We start from the raw sequence: 20,500 nt of genomic DNA, 5'->3' as shown, positions 1-20,500 counted from the left end.
GAGTGGTCCCTGAATCAGGAAGTTGCAAATTGAATTTTTCGCATATGGGGCCACCCTTGCTGCAACCTTTTTGCCACTTCCTTCAATGCCAAATTCAGCAACTGCTTTGCCCTCATTTCCCCTCCGGGAGAGTCACCGAGGGATGCACTCATCCACGATTGGCCCCAGGGACTTCTTTATGCTTTCCCCCCATTTCTTTTGATTCCAAAAGTTATTCAGAAAGCCAAGTCATTGAGTCACAGGTTAATCCTCATTGCTCCATACTGGCCTCTTCAGATTTGGTTCCCTTTCCTTTAGCTCCACCTTCAGGAGGTCCCATGGATCTTGGACCCAGTGCCAGATCTTCTGACACATCAGTCAGGAACGCTCCATCCTGCCCTTCAGAACCTCAAGCTGACAGCTTGGTTTTTCCACTTCCAGTCTTAGCCAGACTTCCAGAATTATCCCCCGCAGTATGCCAAATTTTGGTCTCCTCACACAAAAAGACAACTAGGAAATTTTATGCAAGCATATGGAAGAGGTTCTCTTGCTGGGCAGACAAAAAACACATAGATCCTTTTGCAGCCTCTATATCTGCAATTTTGGAATTCCTGACAGAAATTTTTAATCAAGGAGCAGCGGTGGCCACTATTCAAGTTCAACTAGCCGGTATATCTAATTATCATGTGGGGGAACTCGGATCCAATGTAATGTCCCACAAGTTATGCAAGGCCTTCCTCAGGGGTACTTTCCTGTTAAGACCTCCTGTAAGAGAACCTTCTCCCCCATGGGATCTAAATTTAGTATTATCAGCATTTATTCTTCCCCCCTTTGAACCAGCATCCTCTTGTTCTTTAAAATTTTTATCCTGGAAAACTGTCTTTCTAACAGCAGTTACCTCCGCTAAGAGGGTTTCAGAGTTGCAGGCCTTATCCATCCATCCTCCCTATTTGATCTTCCACAACAATAGAGTGTCCCTCAGAACAAATCCCTCCTTCTTACCAAAAGTCTGTTCTGAAACAAATTTAGTACCAGCTGATAAGGGAGGGGAGGTAGTCATTATGAATACGGATTATTATATGAGGGAGGAAAATGGACAGTTGTCCAACCCTCGACACTACATGTATATGGCTATTGACCCCACACCCAATTTTCAAAGGGAAATCGACTCTTCTTAAATAAGGCTGTCGAAGAAGGGATTATTTCAGATTCTACGAGATTACATTTGACTGTTTCGGATCCACAGAAACAGATACTATACTTATTACCAAAACTACACAAATCCCTGACAACCCCCCCTGGCAGACCAATAATTTCCGGTAGTTGTTCACCGATGGAACCTCTGTCTGTATTTTTGACCCAATACCTGAAACCCCTGTTAAACTTGATTCAAGCCAGAATACAGGATATGACACAATTCCTTAAAATATTATCGGATACCCAGTTGGAGCCAGAGTGGATTCTATGTACCCTTGACGTAAAAGCTCTATACAATAACATTCCCCACTGGGCTCTGCTCCAGGCCTTACAATACTGGTTGGATTGAGGTAATTTGTGTCTAGCTGGTTTCAATACATTATTAATATGTATGGCAGAGCATGTACTTAACAAAAATGTGTTCTATTTCCAGGGGGAGTGTTTCTGGCAAATTCAGGGTACTGCGATGGGTGCATCATTTGCACCCATCTGTGCGGACCTGTTCATGGCATATCTGGAGGAACAGTTGATATATGACCCCACTCATAATATTTATATGAATGAACTTGATATTTGGAGGAGGTACTTGGATGATTGCTGATTGGTGTGGCGAGCTGATAGGCAATATTTATTGGAATTCATTCAGTATTTGAACGACAATAAATGGGGAATAGAGTTCACATTAAATTCAGATTACCATCAAATCAACTTTCTTGATGTGACAGTTATTAGAAATTTTGACATCACACTTAGAACTCAAGTGTTTCGTAAGTATCCCCAGTATAACAGCTTGCTTTTTGCCACCAGTATGCATCCAAGCCACACCATCCGCAACATCCCAAAATCCCAGTTCTTACATATAAAAATAATTTGTTCTACACCAGAGGATTATGTTACATCTCAGCAAGACCTTATTAATAGATTTAGAGTTAGGGGTTATAAACAACATGATATTATATTTGCCAGTAATTGGGCCTCAGATTTGGACAGGATGCAATTATTGGATTATAAAGATAAAACACAGAGGGTGGAGTCTGATAATATTAGATTTGTAACTACATATGGGTGGAACATTAATCTGATTCGGAAGGTTATTTCTAAACATTAGAATGTATTAATGGCCAATGATGAATTGCATCATGTTCTTGGTTCCAACTGTTGGTTTTCATATAGGAGAGGAAAAACACTGGGATTGCACTTTTCCCACTTTAAATGTACTAGTACAGGAGGTGCAGTTTATCATCAAATAACTATTCCTGGGCTGGGCAACTTTTCTTTTGGCCACTGTTCCTCATGTCAATATATATTCAAGTCCAAACAATTTACTAGTAAGAACACGAGTCAGGTTTTTGATACTAGATTATTTGGGAACTGTGGAATGGACTGGGTAATATATTTAGCAACATGTACCTGCTCGGCTTTCTATATAGGCCAGACATCACGTCCCTTGCGTCTTCGTATATTTGAGCATTGGTGTGATATACGTAGTAAGCGACTGACAAATGCAATATATAGACATTGCACTATCCACTGTACTGCACAATTTTATTTTATGATTATAGATAGGATTCATGGTAATAGAAGCAATAGGCAGGGTTGGCATTCAATCCTCAATAAAAAAGAAAAATATTTGATTATAAAATTGAGGGGTCTTTTTTCACCAGGGCTCAATGAACTTATAAGAGTTTGTGATTTCTATTTTATAAGATGATGGTATTGAATATTATTTGTTTGATTGTTTTAGGTAAATATGTTAATATTTGCTATAGGAAATTATATAATCTGTAAGGTTGACTTTTCATTGGAGGGACTGTTCTATATGAATGGCATGATTACATTAGTTTTGTTACATATCCCACTGAGGAAGGCAGTTTTGCTGAAACCAGTTTGGGACCATTAAACATTTATTTCTACTTTGTTGTTGTGCTTACTTCACCTTGGTGCTGGCCGCTTGTTCATTGATTCCTGGATTGGTCTGGCCCTGCACCTGCCGTACGTGCAGACATTTTTTACTGCATCACTGATACAAATTTAAACCAATCTATAGAATTACCTGTGTTTTTTTCTAATTATAGCAACAGGCCAGAATATAAGCTTCACCAATTGGATGTACATAGACAACTGCGCTTTTATTTACACAGGACGAAAGATTTCAGAAAATCCGATCAATTGTTTGTGTCCTGTTCAGAAACAAAAAAAGGCCGGGCAGTCTCAAAAGTTACTTTGTCCAAATGGCTTACTGAGACTATCAAATATGTTTATCAATCTCATAATAAAGAACCGATAGAGAAGGTAAAAGGACATTCAACTAGAGTGGTGTCTACTTCCATTGCCGTTCAATCCAGACTTCCATTGGATTCAATTTGTGCTGCTGCTACATTGGTCAATCCTCACACCTTTATCTCTCATTACAAAGTAGATGTGGCTTCCCGGAACAGGGCATCCATTGGTTCCACTGTCTTGAAGAGTTTATTCCCTTGAGCCACCCAAGAGAAAGGTGCTAGGGACTCTGTCCCAACCAGCAAGAATGAAGGCGAGATAGGACAACATAACATAAAGAAGTTATGTACTCACCATAATGTTCCATGTTTGTTGTCCAGTATCTCGCCTTCATTCTTGCGTCCCACCCAGCCACCCCCCTTCTGGAGGATCTAGAGGAATTTTTACAATTGGCAAATATGGTCTAATACCCATCTTGCCTTCCTTTTACTTTTATGACCAATATATTTCATATATTTTCTCTTTCTGTATGTTAATCATATCATAAGGAGCTCTCTCCCTGAAACGAGATCTGGGGAACAGCCACTAAGCATCATGGGATAGGTTATAGCCTCGAGCCAGTAAAAGCTCTTGAGCTTTGGTATACGGCCGAGTTGGAGCCAAGATTTGGCTCCGAACCCAACCAGCAAGAATCAAGGCAAGATACTGGACAACAAACATGGAACGTTATGGTGAGTACATAACTTCTTTTTTTTGTTTGTGTGTATATTTCTGTGTGTGTGTGTGTGTGTGTGTGTGTGTGTGTGTGTGTGTGTGTGTGTGTGTATATATATATATATATATATATATTGTTATATATCTATATCTATATATATATATATATATATATATATATATATATATATATATATATATATATATATATATATATATACACACACACACACACACACACAGACACACTTATATGGGGTTTACTATCAAAATGTTGAACATCCCAACACCGAACCATTTCTGCGAATGCTAAACTCTGACTTCTGCAAAACACGAACACCAACATTTCAGACCGCATAATCACGCCCCATTTTTGACCCATGTTAGCACTTGTTTTCTGGTGTAGAGCGGTTAGAAATGTTGCTGATGTTCATCGTGTAACACTGCTGCAGTCATTAAACTTGGGTTATCCTGCTGTCAGGTGGTTCCCCAGCTGGCCTGAGTTCCAAAGTCTTGGTCGGGCGTCGGTTGCTGTCGCCTCCTCCCTGACGTCAGGATGACAGGGGTATATAAGATGCAGCCGACGCCATTTTCTTCAGTCTTTCTTGCTGCGCGGTGCCCGAAGCAAAAGCAGTTCGCAAGTGCCGGTCGGCCTACTTTCATTCCGAATCCAGAACCAAAGTCTTCTACAAAGGTAAGTACCCCATTGGGGAAACTTTTTCTTGCCACAGACCGATGTCAGTAAAAGTTAATAACTGTATTTCTTGTGGGAAGCAAATACCTCATAAGGATTTCCATTCTTATTGTATTCCATGCCTAGGCCCAGACCACGACGTTACTGGTTGTCGGTTTTGTGCTAGGTTTAACAAGCGCACTATTAAACGTCGGTTTGATTTTGCCCGACATTACTTTGGCAGAAAATTGAATTATACCATGCCGTCGGAACTTCCGACGACCGGTATTCATAAAAAGCACAAAGACAAGGACAGGCATCCGAGGCCCAAAACTGAATACGAAGCCTCTTCTAGGCCAGTCACCGGTTCTCCAGTTTTGAGTGAGGCGCCTTTGCAGCCCCTGACGACTGCTTCTGCAGAACCACAGGCTGCCCCCGAGCCCCACGTGGAGATGGCTGAGCCTTCGGACGCACTACTTTTTCAGCAGACCGAAACCGATCCTGCAGAGGGATCCGGAGTACCTGAGCTACCCGCAGCTTCAGAGGGTGTCTTCAGACCTACTCAGCTAAGCATTAAACCCTCTTCTAAGTCAAAGCCTCCTTTACAAACTAAGAAACAAGTACAGCATTCTCCAGGACATGCCTCCATGCCTAAGAAACAAATGCTCAAAATGGCCAAAGACCTAATCACTCTGATCAGGGGTTCCCACCCCCCTCCTGATAAAAGGCCTAGACAGGATGCAGATTATGATTCATCCGACCAGGGGTCCATTTCCTCAGATTCATCCTCAGACCTGGGATATCCTTTACCCCCTTATGAAGATTCTGAGGCTGAGGAATCTATTCCATCAGCCTCTCCGCCTGAGGACTACTCCTTTGGGGAAACCTTACATACCATGAGGGAGCATTTCCATTGGGAAGGCCAGGATTATTCAGAATCCAAAAAAAAGGCTCAGAGGCTTCCTATTATTACCTCAACACAGACCCCTGGCTGTTCCGCCAGTGCTAGATATTGTGGATGATGTGTACACTGAGTCCAGCTTAAATCCTGTCTCCTTACCTCCAGCTCCACTTAAACCGGACAGATATTACAGAGTGCCTGAGTCACACAAATTTCTGTATAAAAGCCCTGCTGCTGATCCTGAAACTATTTCTCAGGGACCCAAAGGGGTTAAGGCCTCATCAGCAAAGAACCCAGTTCCCTCTGACAGAGATTCCAGAGCACTAGACAGATGGGGAAAGAAAGTATATACGTCTGCAACCTTAGCAATGAGAGCCTTAAATTGCCAGTTTCACATGCTAAAATATCAGCAATTTTTGATATCTCAGTTGAAACAAAAAATGCTTCCAGATACAAATCCTCCTAATTTTAAAGAAATGCAGGATTTATTGCATGCCGCTGAACAAGTGGGAAAGCATACTTTGCAATGTGGTTTTGATTCTTTAGAGGCCTCATGCAGAGCAGCAGTTACAGGCTCTGTCATTAGAAGACATGCATGGTTAAAAGAACATATGTTACCAGATCATGTTAAAGCTAAATTACTGGATGCACCTTTACAGCAGGATGTTTTATTTGGAGTTAAGGCAGAAGAGGTATTAAAGAAAATGGAGGATAAGGCAAAATCTATGCAAACAGTGAAGGATTTTGTACAGGTTCAGCCTCCTCGATTTAGTAGAAACTGGCCAACAAAGAATTGGTCCTTTCCAGTTAATGATAAACCTCAAAGGGGCAGATACAGACGGCCAAGAGGTAGAGGTCAACCACAAGGTCCTTACAGGCCTCGACAATGGGGTGCATCAGGCCAGAAAGAAGGGGAAGACAGGCACCAACCATACAAAAAACAGCCCCAATGACTTCCCCCTCCAGCTGCCAAACAACTCACTCTTGGCAGCCCCTTTGGGAGGAAAACTGGCACTTTTTTATCACAATTGGCATATGATCACCCAAGGCAAATGGGTTCTCAATATCATTTCAAAAGGTTACAGATTCCACTTTCACACCCTGCCAAGATTAAAAGGAATGCCAAATCTGCCACTAAATCAATGGGCAGAGGCCCAAAAACAAATTATGGCACTCATGAACAATGGAGCTGTCCAAAAGGTACCACCACAGGAACAAGGGCAAGGATTTTACTCAAGACTCTTTCTGGTTCCCATAAAAGACAAAGCCTGGAGGCCCATTCTGGATCTTTCTACACTAAACACTTACCTGGATGTTCCGAAATTCAAAATGTTGACATTACAGCAGCTTCTTCCCATGCTGGGCAAGCAAGCTTGGCTCGTGACTTTGGACCTCAAGGAGGCATACCTGCATGTCCCTATCATACAAAACTGCAGAAGATACCTCAGGTTCTTAGCTGGTCCAATGCACTATCAATTCTCTGCACTGCCCTTTGGATAATCTACATCGCCCAGGATCTTCACAAAGTGCCTGGCACCAGTAATTGCATTTTGCAGACAGAAAGGAATTCAAATTTACCCATACCTGGACGACTGCCTGATTCAAGCAGAGAGCAAGGACATTCTTCTGCAGCATCTGGCATTTGTAAAAAAGTTATTAAGTTGCCTGGGGTACACAGTAAACAAAAAGAAATCAAAACTAGTGCCCTCACAAGAGATAATCTTCCTGGGTGCCAGCTTGAACACAACAGCCCAGATGGCTTTTCTCACGCCAGACAAGCAAGGACAACTGACACAATACTTTCAATTGATGGCAACAAAAACCCAACTCCCTGTAAGAAAAATTCTGCAGACCTTGGGCTTCATGGCATCTTGCATACTACTAATTCCATATGCCAGACTGCATATGAGGAAACTACAATGGTACCAAAAGAATGTATGGTCTCAACACTGTCAAAGTTTGGAAAGAGTTATACCACTAATACCTTGCCTTCAACAGGAGTTTCGATGGTGGGCTCAAGCTTGTCACCTCAGCAAGGGACAGCCTTTCACTCAACCCACAGCCAGGCAAACACTGACAACAGATGCATCGGATTACGCCTGGGGAGCACACATGGCAGGAAAATGTATTCAGGGCAAGTGGCCCGCAAATCAAAGGCATCTGCGCATCAATCAAAAAGAGATGCTAGCTGTACAAAATGCCCTTATAGCTTTCAAGGACCTGTTGCATCCAGGACAACTACTACTACTAAAGACAGACAACACCACAGTTATGTGGTACATAAACAAGTAAGGGGGCACTCACTCCTACCCCCTCTGCAGACAAGCCATGACCTTGTGGAACACAGCTATAAACTATCAAGTTCATCTACAAGCACAATTCCTGCCAGGAGAGAAAAACACACTGGCAGACGACTTAAGCAGAAATATCATGGATCCCCACAAATGGGAATTGAATCCTCAAATATTCAGAATGATAACAAAGAAATGGTGGAGCCCGGACATAGATCTGTTTGCCTCCCCAATGAATTGCCAGCTAAAGAAATTCTGCACAAGGAGTTACCATCCGCAAGCATGGAAAGTGGATGCCCTCTCATTCAGCTGGACAAACCTACAAGTATATGCTTTTCCACCACTGCCTCTTCTCCCAAATGTAATCATAAAAGCCAGGCAAGAAGAGCCAGAAATGATCCTGATTGCACCAGACTGGCCACGCGAGCACTGGTACCCAATCTTAAAAAACTTAGCAGGAATTTTGCCTGGATTTTGCCTCAAATACCACATCTGCTGTCTCAGCACAACAATCAGTTACTACACAGCTAGCTAAAGACACTAAACCTAGTTGCATGGAAGATTCCCTAGCCACGCAAGCAGTGCCTCTCTCCAAAGCAGTTATGGATGTCATTCTGAATGCCAGAAGGCCTAGTATCAGGAAAGCCTACTCGGATAAATGGAAGAGATTCTGTGCCTGGAACCAGGCTCACAGCCTTGATCCTCTTGTGCCAAACATTCCTCAGATACTACAATATTTGACTGAGATGCTGGACAAAGGCCTCTCCTTTTCATCCATCAAGATCCACGCCTCTGCCATCTTTGCACATTACAACACGAATCCACCAATTTTCTCTAATCCTTTGCTAAAACAGTACCTCAGAGGGACTAAAAACATAAGACCGCCCCGTAGAGCACCTACTCCTACTTGGGACCTCAACTTTGTTTTGGAAAAATTGACTTTACCTCCTTTTGAACCAGCTAGCATGGCAGAATTAAAATACATTTCTTGGAAAACTGCTCTGCTCCTGGCAACAACTTCTGCAAGAAGAGTTTCAGAATTACAGGCACTAATGGCAGTGGAACCTTTCCTCATTTTCCACCAGGACAGGGTGTCCTTAAGAACTAACCCTACATTTATGCCAAAGGTGGTTTCAAGTATGTCTCAACCAAACCATTCACTTGCCTACTTTTTATCCAAAACCACAGAATAAAGGGGAAAGACTACTGCATTCATTGGACATTCACAGGCAGTTATGCTTCTACTTGGACAAAACCAAAGCTTTCAGAAAATCTGAGCAATTATTGGTAGCATATGCTACAGCAGCACAGGGAAAAGCTATTTCAAGACAGACTATTTCCAAATGGATAGGACATTGCATACGTTTCTGCTATACGCACCATGGAAAACCTGTGCCTAACAGCATTAGATCTCACTCCACCAGGGCAACAGCCACTTCAACTGCCTACCTCAGAGGAGTACCTACCAAGGATATTTTGGAAGCAGCAACATGGAGTTCTGTACATACCTTCACCAAGCATTACCATCTGCCTCTATACTCTAAATCCAGAGCTGGCTTTGCCTCTGCAGTGCTGCAGGGCCTTATAGCCACCCCTTATGCCTTATAGAACCAACCACCCTACCTCAGCTTTGGGATTCTACCCAAGTGTAATGACTGCAGCAGTGTCATACGATGAACATAGTACAGTTTTGTACCTACCATAAATGTAGATGTTCACGTGTAGACACTGCTGCAGTCCAGGTTACCCTCCCTCCTTCCCCTCTTACTGGCTAGTACGTACCTAGTTCCTCTACCTTTTACTACCTATGGGGAGTATTTGCTGGTAGCTGAAAGTATGTTGTTTGCTTTTCTTATGTATGTTTTATTAGCAATTTGAATTGCCTACCTATTTGGGGGCACCTGACATCTGGGGCAAGAAAAACTGAAGAAAATGGCATCGGCTGCATCTTATATACCCCCTGTCACCCTGACGTCAGGGAGTAGGTGACAGCAACCGACGCCGGACCAAGACTTTGGAACTCAGGCCGGCTGGGGAACCGCCTGACGGCAGAATAACCCAAGTGTAATGACTGCAGCAGTGTCTACATTCGAACATCTACATTTATGGTAGGTACAAAACTGTACTTTCTGTTTTATTTCGGCAGTCTGACCTTTCGATAGTTTGGATTTCACGGAGATGAGTCGACGAAGTGCACATGCGACTATGTGCATTCAACATTTTGTTAGTAAACACACACACACACACACACACATATATATTTGTGTATATATATATATATATATATATATATATATATATATACACACACACACACACACACGCGCACACACACACACACACACACACACACACACACACACACACACACACACACACACACACACACACACACACACACACACAAATATATATAACAAGGAGAAAATTACAGTCAGCTGCCTGTTGGGTGCCAGGATCTGCCACATAATGCATGCACTCAGGTCACTCCACAACAAGTACAAATATGACTCTGTCATTGTCCATGTTGGAGTGAATAACTTGAGATGTACCTCCCTGGACTACATGAAAAGAGACATGGAAGAGCTCTTGGATCATGTGGCACAGGCAGGTATGACCGTAGGCCTGAAGAGCATCCTGCCTTCGCCCAGAATGATACCAAAGTATAAGGACAAAATGATTTACTTCAACAATTGGCTAACCTTCTGGTGGCATTCAAAGGGGATCCAGTATCTGTCTGCTTGGGACGACATGATTGACAAACCATGATGCTTTACCATTGATAGTCTGCACTTGTCACCCCCAGGATTCAGGTTCCTGGCTAAAGCTCTTGCCACCCCTATAGTGCCTTTTTTAGGCAAGGTTCAAAGGACAAAACCACCACCGTAACAGATACAAGCAAAATCTGAAGGTAATGCTACTCAATGCTAGAAGTCTAAACCTCAAAATGCACTCTCTCGAGGCACTCCTAAAAATGGAGAACACGGTATCTGTGCAGTAACTGAGACCTGGTTCAAGGCTCCAGAGAGCACCGCTGCAGTACCAGGCTACAACTCCTACCACACTTTTCGGCCACCAAACCAAGTCTGAAAACCTAAAGGTGGAGTAGTGTCCATATTCACCAAGGATATTCACACCACCAGGCTAGCTGCCCAACACAATGCATCTGAAATTCTCCAGGTGCAACTAACACTAGGTAAGACTGCTTGCTACAGATCCCCCACCATGCCCCAAGATTCTCACTACACCTTTCTAAATATATTGGAAAATATTAAGATACAACCAAACACCCTAATACTGGGTGATTTCAACTACCCTGTACTCGGGTACCAACACCTTTTCCCAGCAGTTCTTGGAATTCATAAATTCCAACTCCCTTTATCAACTAATCCATTATCCCATCAGGGTTTCCAATATCCTAGACCTGGTCATTGCCAACATGGGAGATAAATGCTTCACACCAGTGGTCACCTCCTCATTGGTCTGGTCTGCCCATAAGCTAATCACCCTTGACATCCACATCCCACCCCCACCCCCCAGTAAGGAAACCTCCGTAAAAAACCTTCTCCAAAGCCAACTTCATGCTACTCAAGTCAGAAGTGACAAACTTCATGACACCCATGGAGATGGGAGCTGAAAGTTCGACTGCTGGAACCTATACTAAGGCACTGTATGAGCACATCCACTCGTGCATGAATCGTGCCATCCCAAATAGAACCAAGATGCTCTCCTCCAAAAAAAGGAAGCCAATCTGGTGGTTCCCTGCCATAAACAAACTATACAACAGAAAGAAGAAACTGTTGCGGAAAAGAGGCAAATCCCAGGATGCAAAAAACTCCTTTACCAGCCTCAATAAGAAGCTGAGAGCCATCATAAAATCCTGCAAAGCTAGTTACGAAAATAAAATTGCCAAAGATTCCAAAGACAACCACAAGGCATGGTATAGTTATGTTAAGAATCTAAATGGCAATGCTCAGATCTGCTCTGAGTTACAACAGAATGGCATTAAATATACTGATGTCAAGGATATTGCCAGTATCCTGGCAGATCGATTTAATGCCAACTTCACCCCCCTCTCACTAACTAAAGGGCCCATCTCAATAGCAAAAGATTGTCAAATTGTGGTAATCACAGCCACACAGGTAGAAACTGCACTCTCCAAAGCTAAGAATACAGCATCCATGGGACCAGATGACATCCCGGGCTGTGTACTACATGAACTACAAAATAAACTGGCACCTCACCTAAGTGTCATGTTTAATCATAGCCTCATCTCAGGCTTCGTGCCCACTGAGTAGTGCACAGCTACAGTTATCCCACTCCACAAGGGGGGGATCCACCTTGGATCCTGGGAACTACCATCCCATCAGTCTGACGAGCCTGATCTGCAAGGGCATGGAATGCATTATCATGGAACTTATAAACAAAGACTTTGGCAACCTTCAAACACTGGACCCCACCCAGTTTGGGTTTGTGAATGGCCTATCTTGTCTCCTGAACCTGATTGACTTCTTCAAATCAGTCTCCAGAGCTGTGGACAAGGATAAGGCAGTCCACACAGCCTATCTGGACCTCGCCAAGGCTATCGACACCATCGCCCACTCTGGAATCCTAGATAAACTTACTAAGCTGGGCATAAATCCCTGCATCACTCAACGGGGTTGCCAACTGGCTTACTGACAGAACCCAGACTGTAAAAGTAGCCAACTCCAAATCCAGCTCCAGACAAGTAGAGTACCTCAGGGTTCAGTCCTGGGACCGCTCTTGTTTGGCATCTACTTCAACAACACTAAGGGACTCTGGCTAACAGAGTTCGCAGATGACTGCAAACTGAGAGCCATTATTGAATCCCCAAACGATGTGGATATTCTACAAAAGGGCCTTACAGAAACAGATACTTGGTGCCAGAGCCATGGGCTCAAGCTTAATGCCAAGAAATGTATAGTTATCCCCTTTGAGAAAAAACATGTACACATGAATTACCACATAGGTGGAGTACACTAAACACCGAAAGTGTGATGAGAGACTTAGGGACACAGGTGGACAGTGGTCTCACCTTCGGTAATCACATCACCACAACAGTCAGGAAATCTTTCTATGTGGCACACCTCATCACTAAGGGCTTTTCATACAGAAAAAGGAGGTCATTGTCCCACTGCACTCATCCCTCATTAGACCCATTATAGAGTACAACTCCCCATTTGGTATGTACCTCACAAGGCATCTGCAACAGCTGAAAAGGCCGCAGATAATACCTCACTAAATGAATCACAGGCCTAAAGCAGATGCCACATACTGAACGTCTAAAAAAACTCCAGTTATACTCTGTGGCATATTGTCTACTCAGAGGCGATCTCTGCTTAACATACAGGGCCATGTCAAATCCTGAGCTGTCGGACATGCTCCACTTAAAGAAATTCCAATCCCTCAGAGCCACACTCTCCAGGGATCTAAACCTTGTCATCACAATGAACAAAACATGCTGGAGGGATAGGTTCCTGACCCAGAGACTCCCCATACTCTGGAATAGACTGCCCATACATGTCAAGTGAGTGCCTCCTTGGCCTTCTTCAAAAGGAACCTTGACGATTGGATGGGAGATAGGAAATTCATCCCGGGGATCATGTCAGTCGCCCTGCTAGATAGGGGTCCAGGGAAGTAAATATTGTGGGAAGAAATATCCAGGGAATTGTTATGGCTATGCTTGTATAGGCCCTAGGGCTGATAGCCTAGTACCAATCTATATATATATGTATATATATATATATATATATATATATATATATGTATATATATATGTGTGTGTGTGTGTGTATATCCATGAGAGATAGAGATGGATATATATAGATTAATACACAGATATAGCTGTACACACACACAGACACACGCACACAAAGACAGTCTTGTGTTTACTGTTGTTCTCAAGTCGTATCTAAAAACACTTCAGAATGGACCAGTTTAGTGACACAGTTCACAGATTGTCTCCTGCTGCATATAGTTACTTAAGATTTTTCAGTATTATATTTTCTATTTTAACATTTGTTTATTATATTTTGTCCTCCTAAGGCAACTATTTCCATAACCTCTGGGGTCCGTATGCTGGATGGGCACAGTCTGTAAGTATTTTATATTGTACTTTTGCATACTACCTTATTGCACTGCTTTCTTTTTCCTTCATATCCCTGAATTGTTATGTGTTGCTGAGTGCAGGTCATTAAATATTTCCTGTTGTGGCACAGTTCATTGCCTGTTATTCCTGTGTTGATGCTGCATTATAAATTAAGTTGTACCTATGTTGTCATAGAGATTTAGTTTCACACTGCGCTTGAAAATCTTACCAAAGGTGGTACTTAGTATGCAGGGTTGCCATCTTTTAAGTGGCCCAAAGTGTGACATGGGGTGTGGCCAATATGACACTGGCCACACCCTCTACCATGACGTCACTACAGGAGCGGTGAAGGAGATGCTGTTATGGGTACGACAGATAGCTGCTGGAGTGGCTAGCTAGCTGGTTGGCTGCTTGGCTGGCTGCTGGAGTGGCTAGCTGACTGGCTGACTGGCTGCTTGAGTGGCTAGCTGGTTGGTGGGAGTAGCAGCTGAATGGATGAATGACTGGATGGATGGATGGATGGATGGCTTGATGGATGGATGGCTGAATGAATGGATGCCTTGCTGGATGGATGGCTGGCTGCATGAATGGATGGCTGGCTGCATGAATGGATGGATGGCTGGCTGGCTGCATGAATGAATGGATGGCTGGCTGCATGAATGAATGGATGGCTGGCTGGCTGGATAGATGGATGGATGGATGGCTGGATGGCTCGTTAGAAAAAAAACAAAAATTAAATCTTGGTTGTTTTATTTTTAGCGGCTGTAGAAGCCCTTAAAACAAATTGCTCCTACAGCTGCGATCTTTGCAGGGCTCTTCCTGCCCTAATCCCCTCCCCTTTCATGAATTTTAGCCAATTGCTGCACGAATTAAAGAACCGGACCTAACAGGCAGCAGCTTTGCCAACAAGTCTGGGTTGGTGACGTAACTGAATTGCCGTGATAAAGCTGGAAGTAATTGCGGCTTTTCCATGGTCATTCAGTGTGATTGAAAAGTGGGTCTTTTCAAGTCCCACTACTTTGCACAGTGGTTAACGGGATGAGGCAGCTCAACCCGTGAGTGTCCCGCTGACAACGAGACAGGTGGCAACCTTACTTAGTATGTAGATGGAATTTTAATGAGAGTTTTTCAAGCATTTTTCTGAAATCTTAAAGGAAAACTCTACCTTAGAACCAAACAAAATCTATTTTTTCACATTCTCTCTGTTTTCTGAGTTATTTTAACATCTCAAAATGACTCTGACCGTTTTTTATAGACTTTTAATATGTTTTCTGCAAAATGGCTGTCAGTGAGTCTTGGCATATCAACTTTATCTTATTTTTCTTCACGCCTTTCTTTTTCCCATAATCCATTTCAAGTCTGCTTTATGTGAGTCATGCTAGACATAAGGAAGTAGTGGTGTATTTCCATTCCATTGACATATAATGGGATTAGTGTCAGTCACTTTCATCTTGAATACTGCTTGTAACAGGACTGCTTCTTTCATTTCGTGAATGGCCCTCATTTGTGTGTCTCTCAGGGCTCGTTTTATAGTATACTAAGGAATTGTACAGCTGCAGCCAGAACAGTTGCTAAATTGCAGGCCTTTGTTCAAAGTATTTTTTTGTAATCTAGGATGAATTGACAGCCCCATCTCCTACACTTTGGTAAATGTACTGATACTTTACAATAATATTTTTTGACTTTTCTCTAAATGTCACAGACATCTTTGATACTACATTCAAGTCATCTTAAAATGTAAAGTAGTGTAAACAACAAACATTTAAAGTTTAAAGTTTTGCATTTCAATACTGTGATGCTGATAATGTAAATTCGTCAAAAGAAGTGGCAACTGCCTTTGAACCACTGACTGATTTAATTGCTTTGTTTTACTATGAAAGACATGGCTACATTGTAAGTAGCTGTGAATCAGTGTAAGTTCTCGTCCTCTCTGCAATAAAGACAATGAAAAACAGTTTTACACCTCTCTGTCTTGTTTACAACAGCCTGAGCTCCTGACTACAAATTTATCCATGTCTGTGGTAAGTCATGCAGGTGTAGACAAATTCCTCTGCAACTTATGTTAGAAGTTAAAGTACAAGCAGGTTTCAGGTACCTACACAGTACTGGAATCATACTGTAGGGAGAAAAGCAGCCAAAGAGTTGAGTTTAACTGTAGGAGAAGGTGGAGTTTTCCTTTAAGGTATGTTAAGCAAAAGCAGTTGATTAAAACATCATAGCAGCTCACTGGATATGGTTATCTACACACTGCATACATATGGGACAGTGCTATAGGCCTCATAAATCTTGATATATATATATATATATATATATATATATATATATATATATATATATATATGGTTTATACTGAAAACCTTGAAATTGCATTGGTCAACTGGCATGTGGTTGACTTGCAGTTTTCAAGTTGGCAGAATGTCGAACCAAAATGTATTGACTACACTACAGTGAACAGGTAGTGTAATTCGTGCATTTGGTTCGACATTGTGCAGGAGATCTTGCTTCAGTGAGGAACAGGGAATTAGCCCATTTCCTCACTGTAGTGCAGTCTTGGAGTATGTATATTTAATGTGCAGGGGGTGTGGGTGATGCAGAGAGGCATAGCCCCCCTACAAAATAGTAGAATTGATGTACTGTTGACTGTAGAGTTTAATGGTACATTAATGTGCATAGCAGGAGGTGAGTGACGTCATCTACTGCTATGTCGAATACATCGAACTACAGTTGTCAATGTATTCATTTTCGCTTTGGTTTACTTTGCGGCATTCCTTATTTAGCTTTTTGGGACGACATTCTAAATGGTCGACCGAAGCAGATTAAAAATGTCAGTAGTAAATCTATATATATATATATATATATATATATATATATATATATATATATATATATATAATTATAGTAGATTTTTTAGGACGGTGTATCTCCACACTAGGCCCGGGAGTTGTCTACTAATAAGTCCTCCCTAGACTAATAGTTGACTAAGATACAGTCTTAACACATTTTAGATGATAATGTCTTAAGCTACTTTCTTGCCTGCATAAGCTGAAAATGGAGCTTTTCAGATGATAGAGCAGAAATGCAGTGTAGATCTAAACCTGACATTCTCTGGATTCACACTGGACTGGATACTGTTCTAGGCAAAGTTCATGCACCACATTTTGTCCATTTATAACATAGAACTGAGCTATTTGCACAACTTTCTTGGTTGTCAGTCCCTTTCTAAGCCCTTTAATGAATAGCATGATTCCTTGATGATCTCAGTCTCTGAGACTGTGATACATGTGTTGCAATATATATTTCATGGGATAAAATTCTGACCATATAGGGCTGAAAACTTTTTTGAGGCAAATGGACATAAATCTGAGTCTGCTGTTAAAGCAGATCATCTCACAAACCCTTATTTCAGTTCATACTTTTCCTTTTTTATAATTGAAAGGCCATCCTGAATACCCATCATGCTTCACTGAAGAGTATTGTTAATAACAAACACCTTATTAAAAATCCTATAAGAGAGAAGCTTAAGGTACTGCATACACACCTTCATTTGCAAGGTAAACTTTGAATGCACCAGCAGCCCTTTATTTGGCAGCGATTCAATCTCTGTTGAAGTATCTTACACTGGATCTCTGTATAGATACTTTTTAAGATTATCAAAGAAGTGTCATTCATTTATTCTATTGTTATTACTTTATCCTGTTTGGGATTAAGTGAAAACTTGGGTCAGTCCCAGAAATTATTGTGTGACAAGGTAGAGAAATAGTCCTGGATGTGGATGTGATACTGGTGTATCACAATGCACATACACACAGTCACTTGCACAATGCATGCATACCTATGCAAAAAAGTATATATATCCTTCTCATGCTAAAGGCGTTGCCTGTCGAAGTGAAGCAAAATAATGAGAAAAATCCTGAAGCGACACCAGGGTTTTAAACCAATAAGGCAGCTGAAGTGTTAAAATAAAAACAAACGTTAATCAAAAAACGAAAACATTAACAAATAAAGCAAATGGACCTAGGTATAATGAGCACTTTCGCCGGAACTCGCCTTCTTCAGATCTTAGTGTACAAAGGTCTCTATTGGTTAAAATAACAGTAAATATCCAATCCCGTCTCCGCTAGTAAACACACCTACAAAACTAACACATCATGGATGGTTAGATGTAAAACCAGGAAATGAGACTCTACAAAACGTACCTAACCAATCATGAGTTAGAGTAAAACTCTCAGCCAATCAACAGAAATTGTTTTAGTGAAAATGCATGATGCTTAAAAAGTAGAGTCAAACTAATCTAAACATATATCCTAGTTATGAGAAGCATGACAAAAGACATCACCTCGTATTATGATCCCTATCAAAAAGATATTCATTTTTCTGAGGAATGTTACAATAAGTGATCAACAATGATCACATTGGAACGAGGGGTTAGTTCATGCTACTACATGAGAAAGAATATTAATGACTCACCAGTCTGCTTTCACTACCGCAGACATAAATAAACAAATGATTGCAAAATACATCCGCCCATTTCCGTGGGAGCGGATACATGGGTCACATCAATTATAAAATTCTTTTCAGACTCATTTTGTGAAAGTTGTATAGAAAATAGAAAGTACTTCCGTAATGAGAATAAAATTCATCCGCATTCGCGGCTACGAATATTGAAAGGATGGCTCAAAGTTGAGAGTTTGCGCCAATGGGAATTATAGATGGCACAGGATAACCAGTCACTACATAGCCAATTGGAGTCTAAAAGATTCTGTTGCGAGCAAATCGGCAGAAAATTCAGTTAAGTCGTCACTTGGTCGAGCTTACATAGAGTGTAATCTAAAACATCAACTTAAGAAATTTTACTTGGTGGAAAGCCTTGTATGTTAAATACGTATGATAGCAACTACAGTAGTGTCCACCCCTATTCATGGCTGCAGAGACAAAGGTCCTTCGAAAAGAGAAGGTTCAGTATAGAAATTCTATTTGATAAAGGTTAAATCTCATTTAGAGTCTCACAGGGTTAGTGTTCATTAACAGTAGACACTTAAAAAGGTTCATATGAAGTATCCTAATAGATAGATACCTAAAGCTGACTTGAAATATAAGCTCCATCCACTTTTTATGTAAGCTTGACCAATTAAAATTTCTTAAGTTGATGATTTAGATTACACTCAATGTAAGCTCGACCAAGTGGCGACTTAACCTAATTTTCTGCCGATTTGCTCGCAAGAGAATCTTTTAGACTCCAATTGGCTATGTAGTGACTGGTTATCCTGTGCCATCTATAATTCCCATTGGCCCAAACTTTCAAATTTTAGCCATCCTTTCAATGGAACACCCTTATATCCATAGCCACGAATGTGGATGGATTTTATTCTCATTACGGAAGTATTTTCTATTTTCTGTACACCTTTCACAAAATGAGTCTGAAAATAATTTTATAATTGATGTGACCCATGTATTCGCTGCTGCGGAAGCAGGTGGATGTATTTTTTAATCACTTGATTATTTCTCTCTCCTGTAGTGAAAGCAGACTGGTGAGTCATTAATATTCATTCTCATGTATCAGCGTGAACTAACTCCTCATTCCAATGTGATCATTATTGATCACTTATTGTAACATTCCTCAGAAAAGTGAACATCTTTTTGATAGGGATCATAATATGAGGTGATGTTTTTTGTCATGCTGCTCATAATTAGGATACATGTTTAGTGTAGTTTGACTCTACTTTTTAAGCATTATGCATTTTCACTAAAACAATTTCTTTTGATTGGCTGAGAGTTTTACTCTAACTCATGATTGGTTAGGTATATTTTGTAGATTCTCATTTCCTGGTTTTACATCTAACCATCTGTGATTTGTTAGTTTTGTAGGTGTGTTTACTAGCAGAGAGGGGATTGGATGTTTAATGTTATTTTAACCAACAGAGACCTTTGTACACTAAGATCTGAAGAAGGCGAGTTCCGCTGAAAGCGCTCATCGTACCTAGGTCCATTTGCTTTATTTGTTTATGTTTTGTTTTTTTATTAAAGTTTGTTTTTATTTTAATGCTTCAGCTGCCTTATTGGTTTAAAACCCAAGCCGTTGTGTCGCTTCAGGATTTTTCTCACTATCATGCATACCTATGGGTGTTTCTGAGGGTAATCATTTTACCTAAAGCATGTCTTTGGGAGAAAGGAGGAGTGATGTGGGCAAAGATAGGACACACTACATAGCAGACAGCTCAATCAGGAGTCAAACTGGAGCACCAGTTGACTCCACTGCACTACTGTGCCACCTTGGCGTTGTGTCATCTTCACCCAGACTAATTCAGTTTAATATATTATGAATTAGTGTGGGTGAAGATGACACAATGCCAAGTTGGCACCAGTTGCCTCCACTACACTACTGTGCTACCTTGGCATTGTGTCATCTTCACCCAGAC

The 20,500-nt window shown here is 41.4% G+C and overlaps 1 protein-coding gene across 2 annotated transcripts in view; it reads left to right on the top strand.

The window, feature by feature from the left end:
• OGG1 (8-oxoguanine DNA glycosylase) overlaps positions 1–20,500 on the top strand; it is a 568,013-nt gene that overhangs the window by 449,153 nt on the left and 98,360 nt on the right. For both annotated transcript variants that reach the window (XM_044078043.1, XM_044078042.1), the window contains one exon: positions 14,042–14,091. In XM_044078043.1, coding sequence (XP_043933978.1) covers positions 14,042–14,091 — 50 coding nt within the window. The remainder of the gene's footprint in view (positions 1–14,041; positions 14,092–20,500) is intronic.

The sequence above is a fragment of the Protopterus annectens genome, chromosome 7.part0, assembly GCF_019279795.1.
Source record: "Protopterus annectens isolate FY-2018-M chromosome 7.part0, PAN1.0, whole genome shotgun sequence".
Taxonomy (NCBI): Eukaryota; Metazoa; Chordata; order Ceratodontiformes; family Protopteridae; genus Protopterus; species Protopterus annectens.
This window is presented reverse-complemented; position numbering and strand designations above follow the sequence as displayed.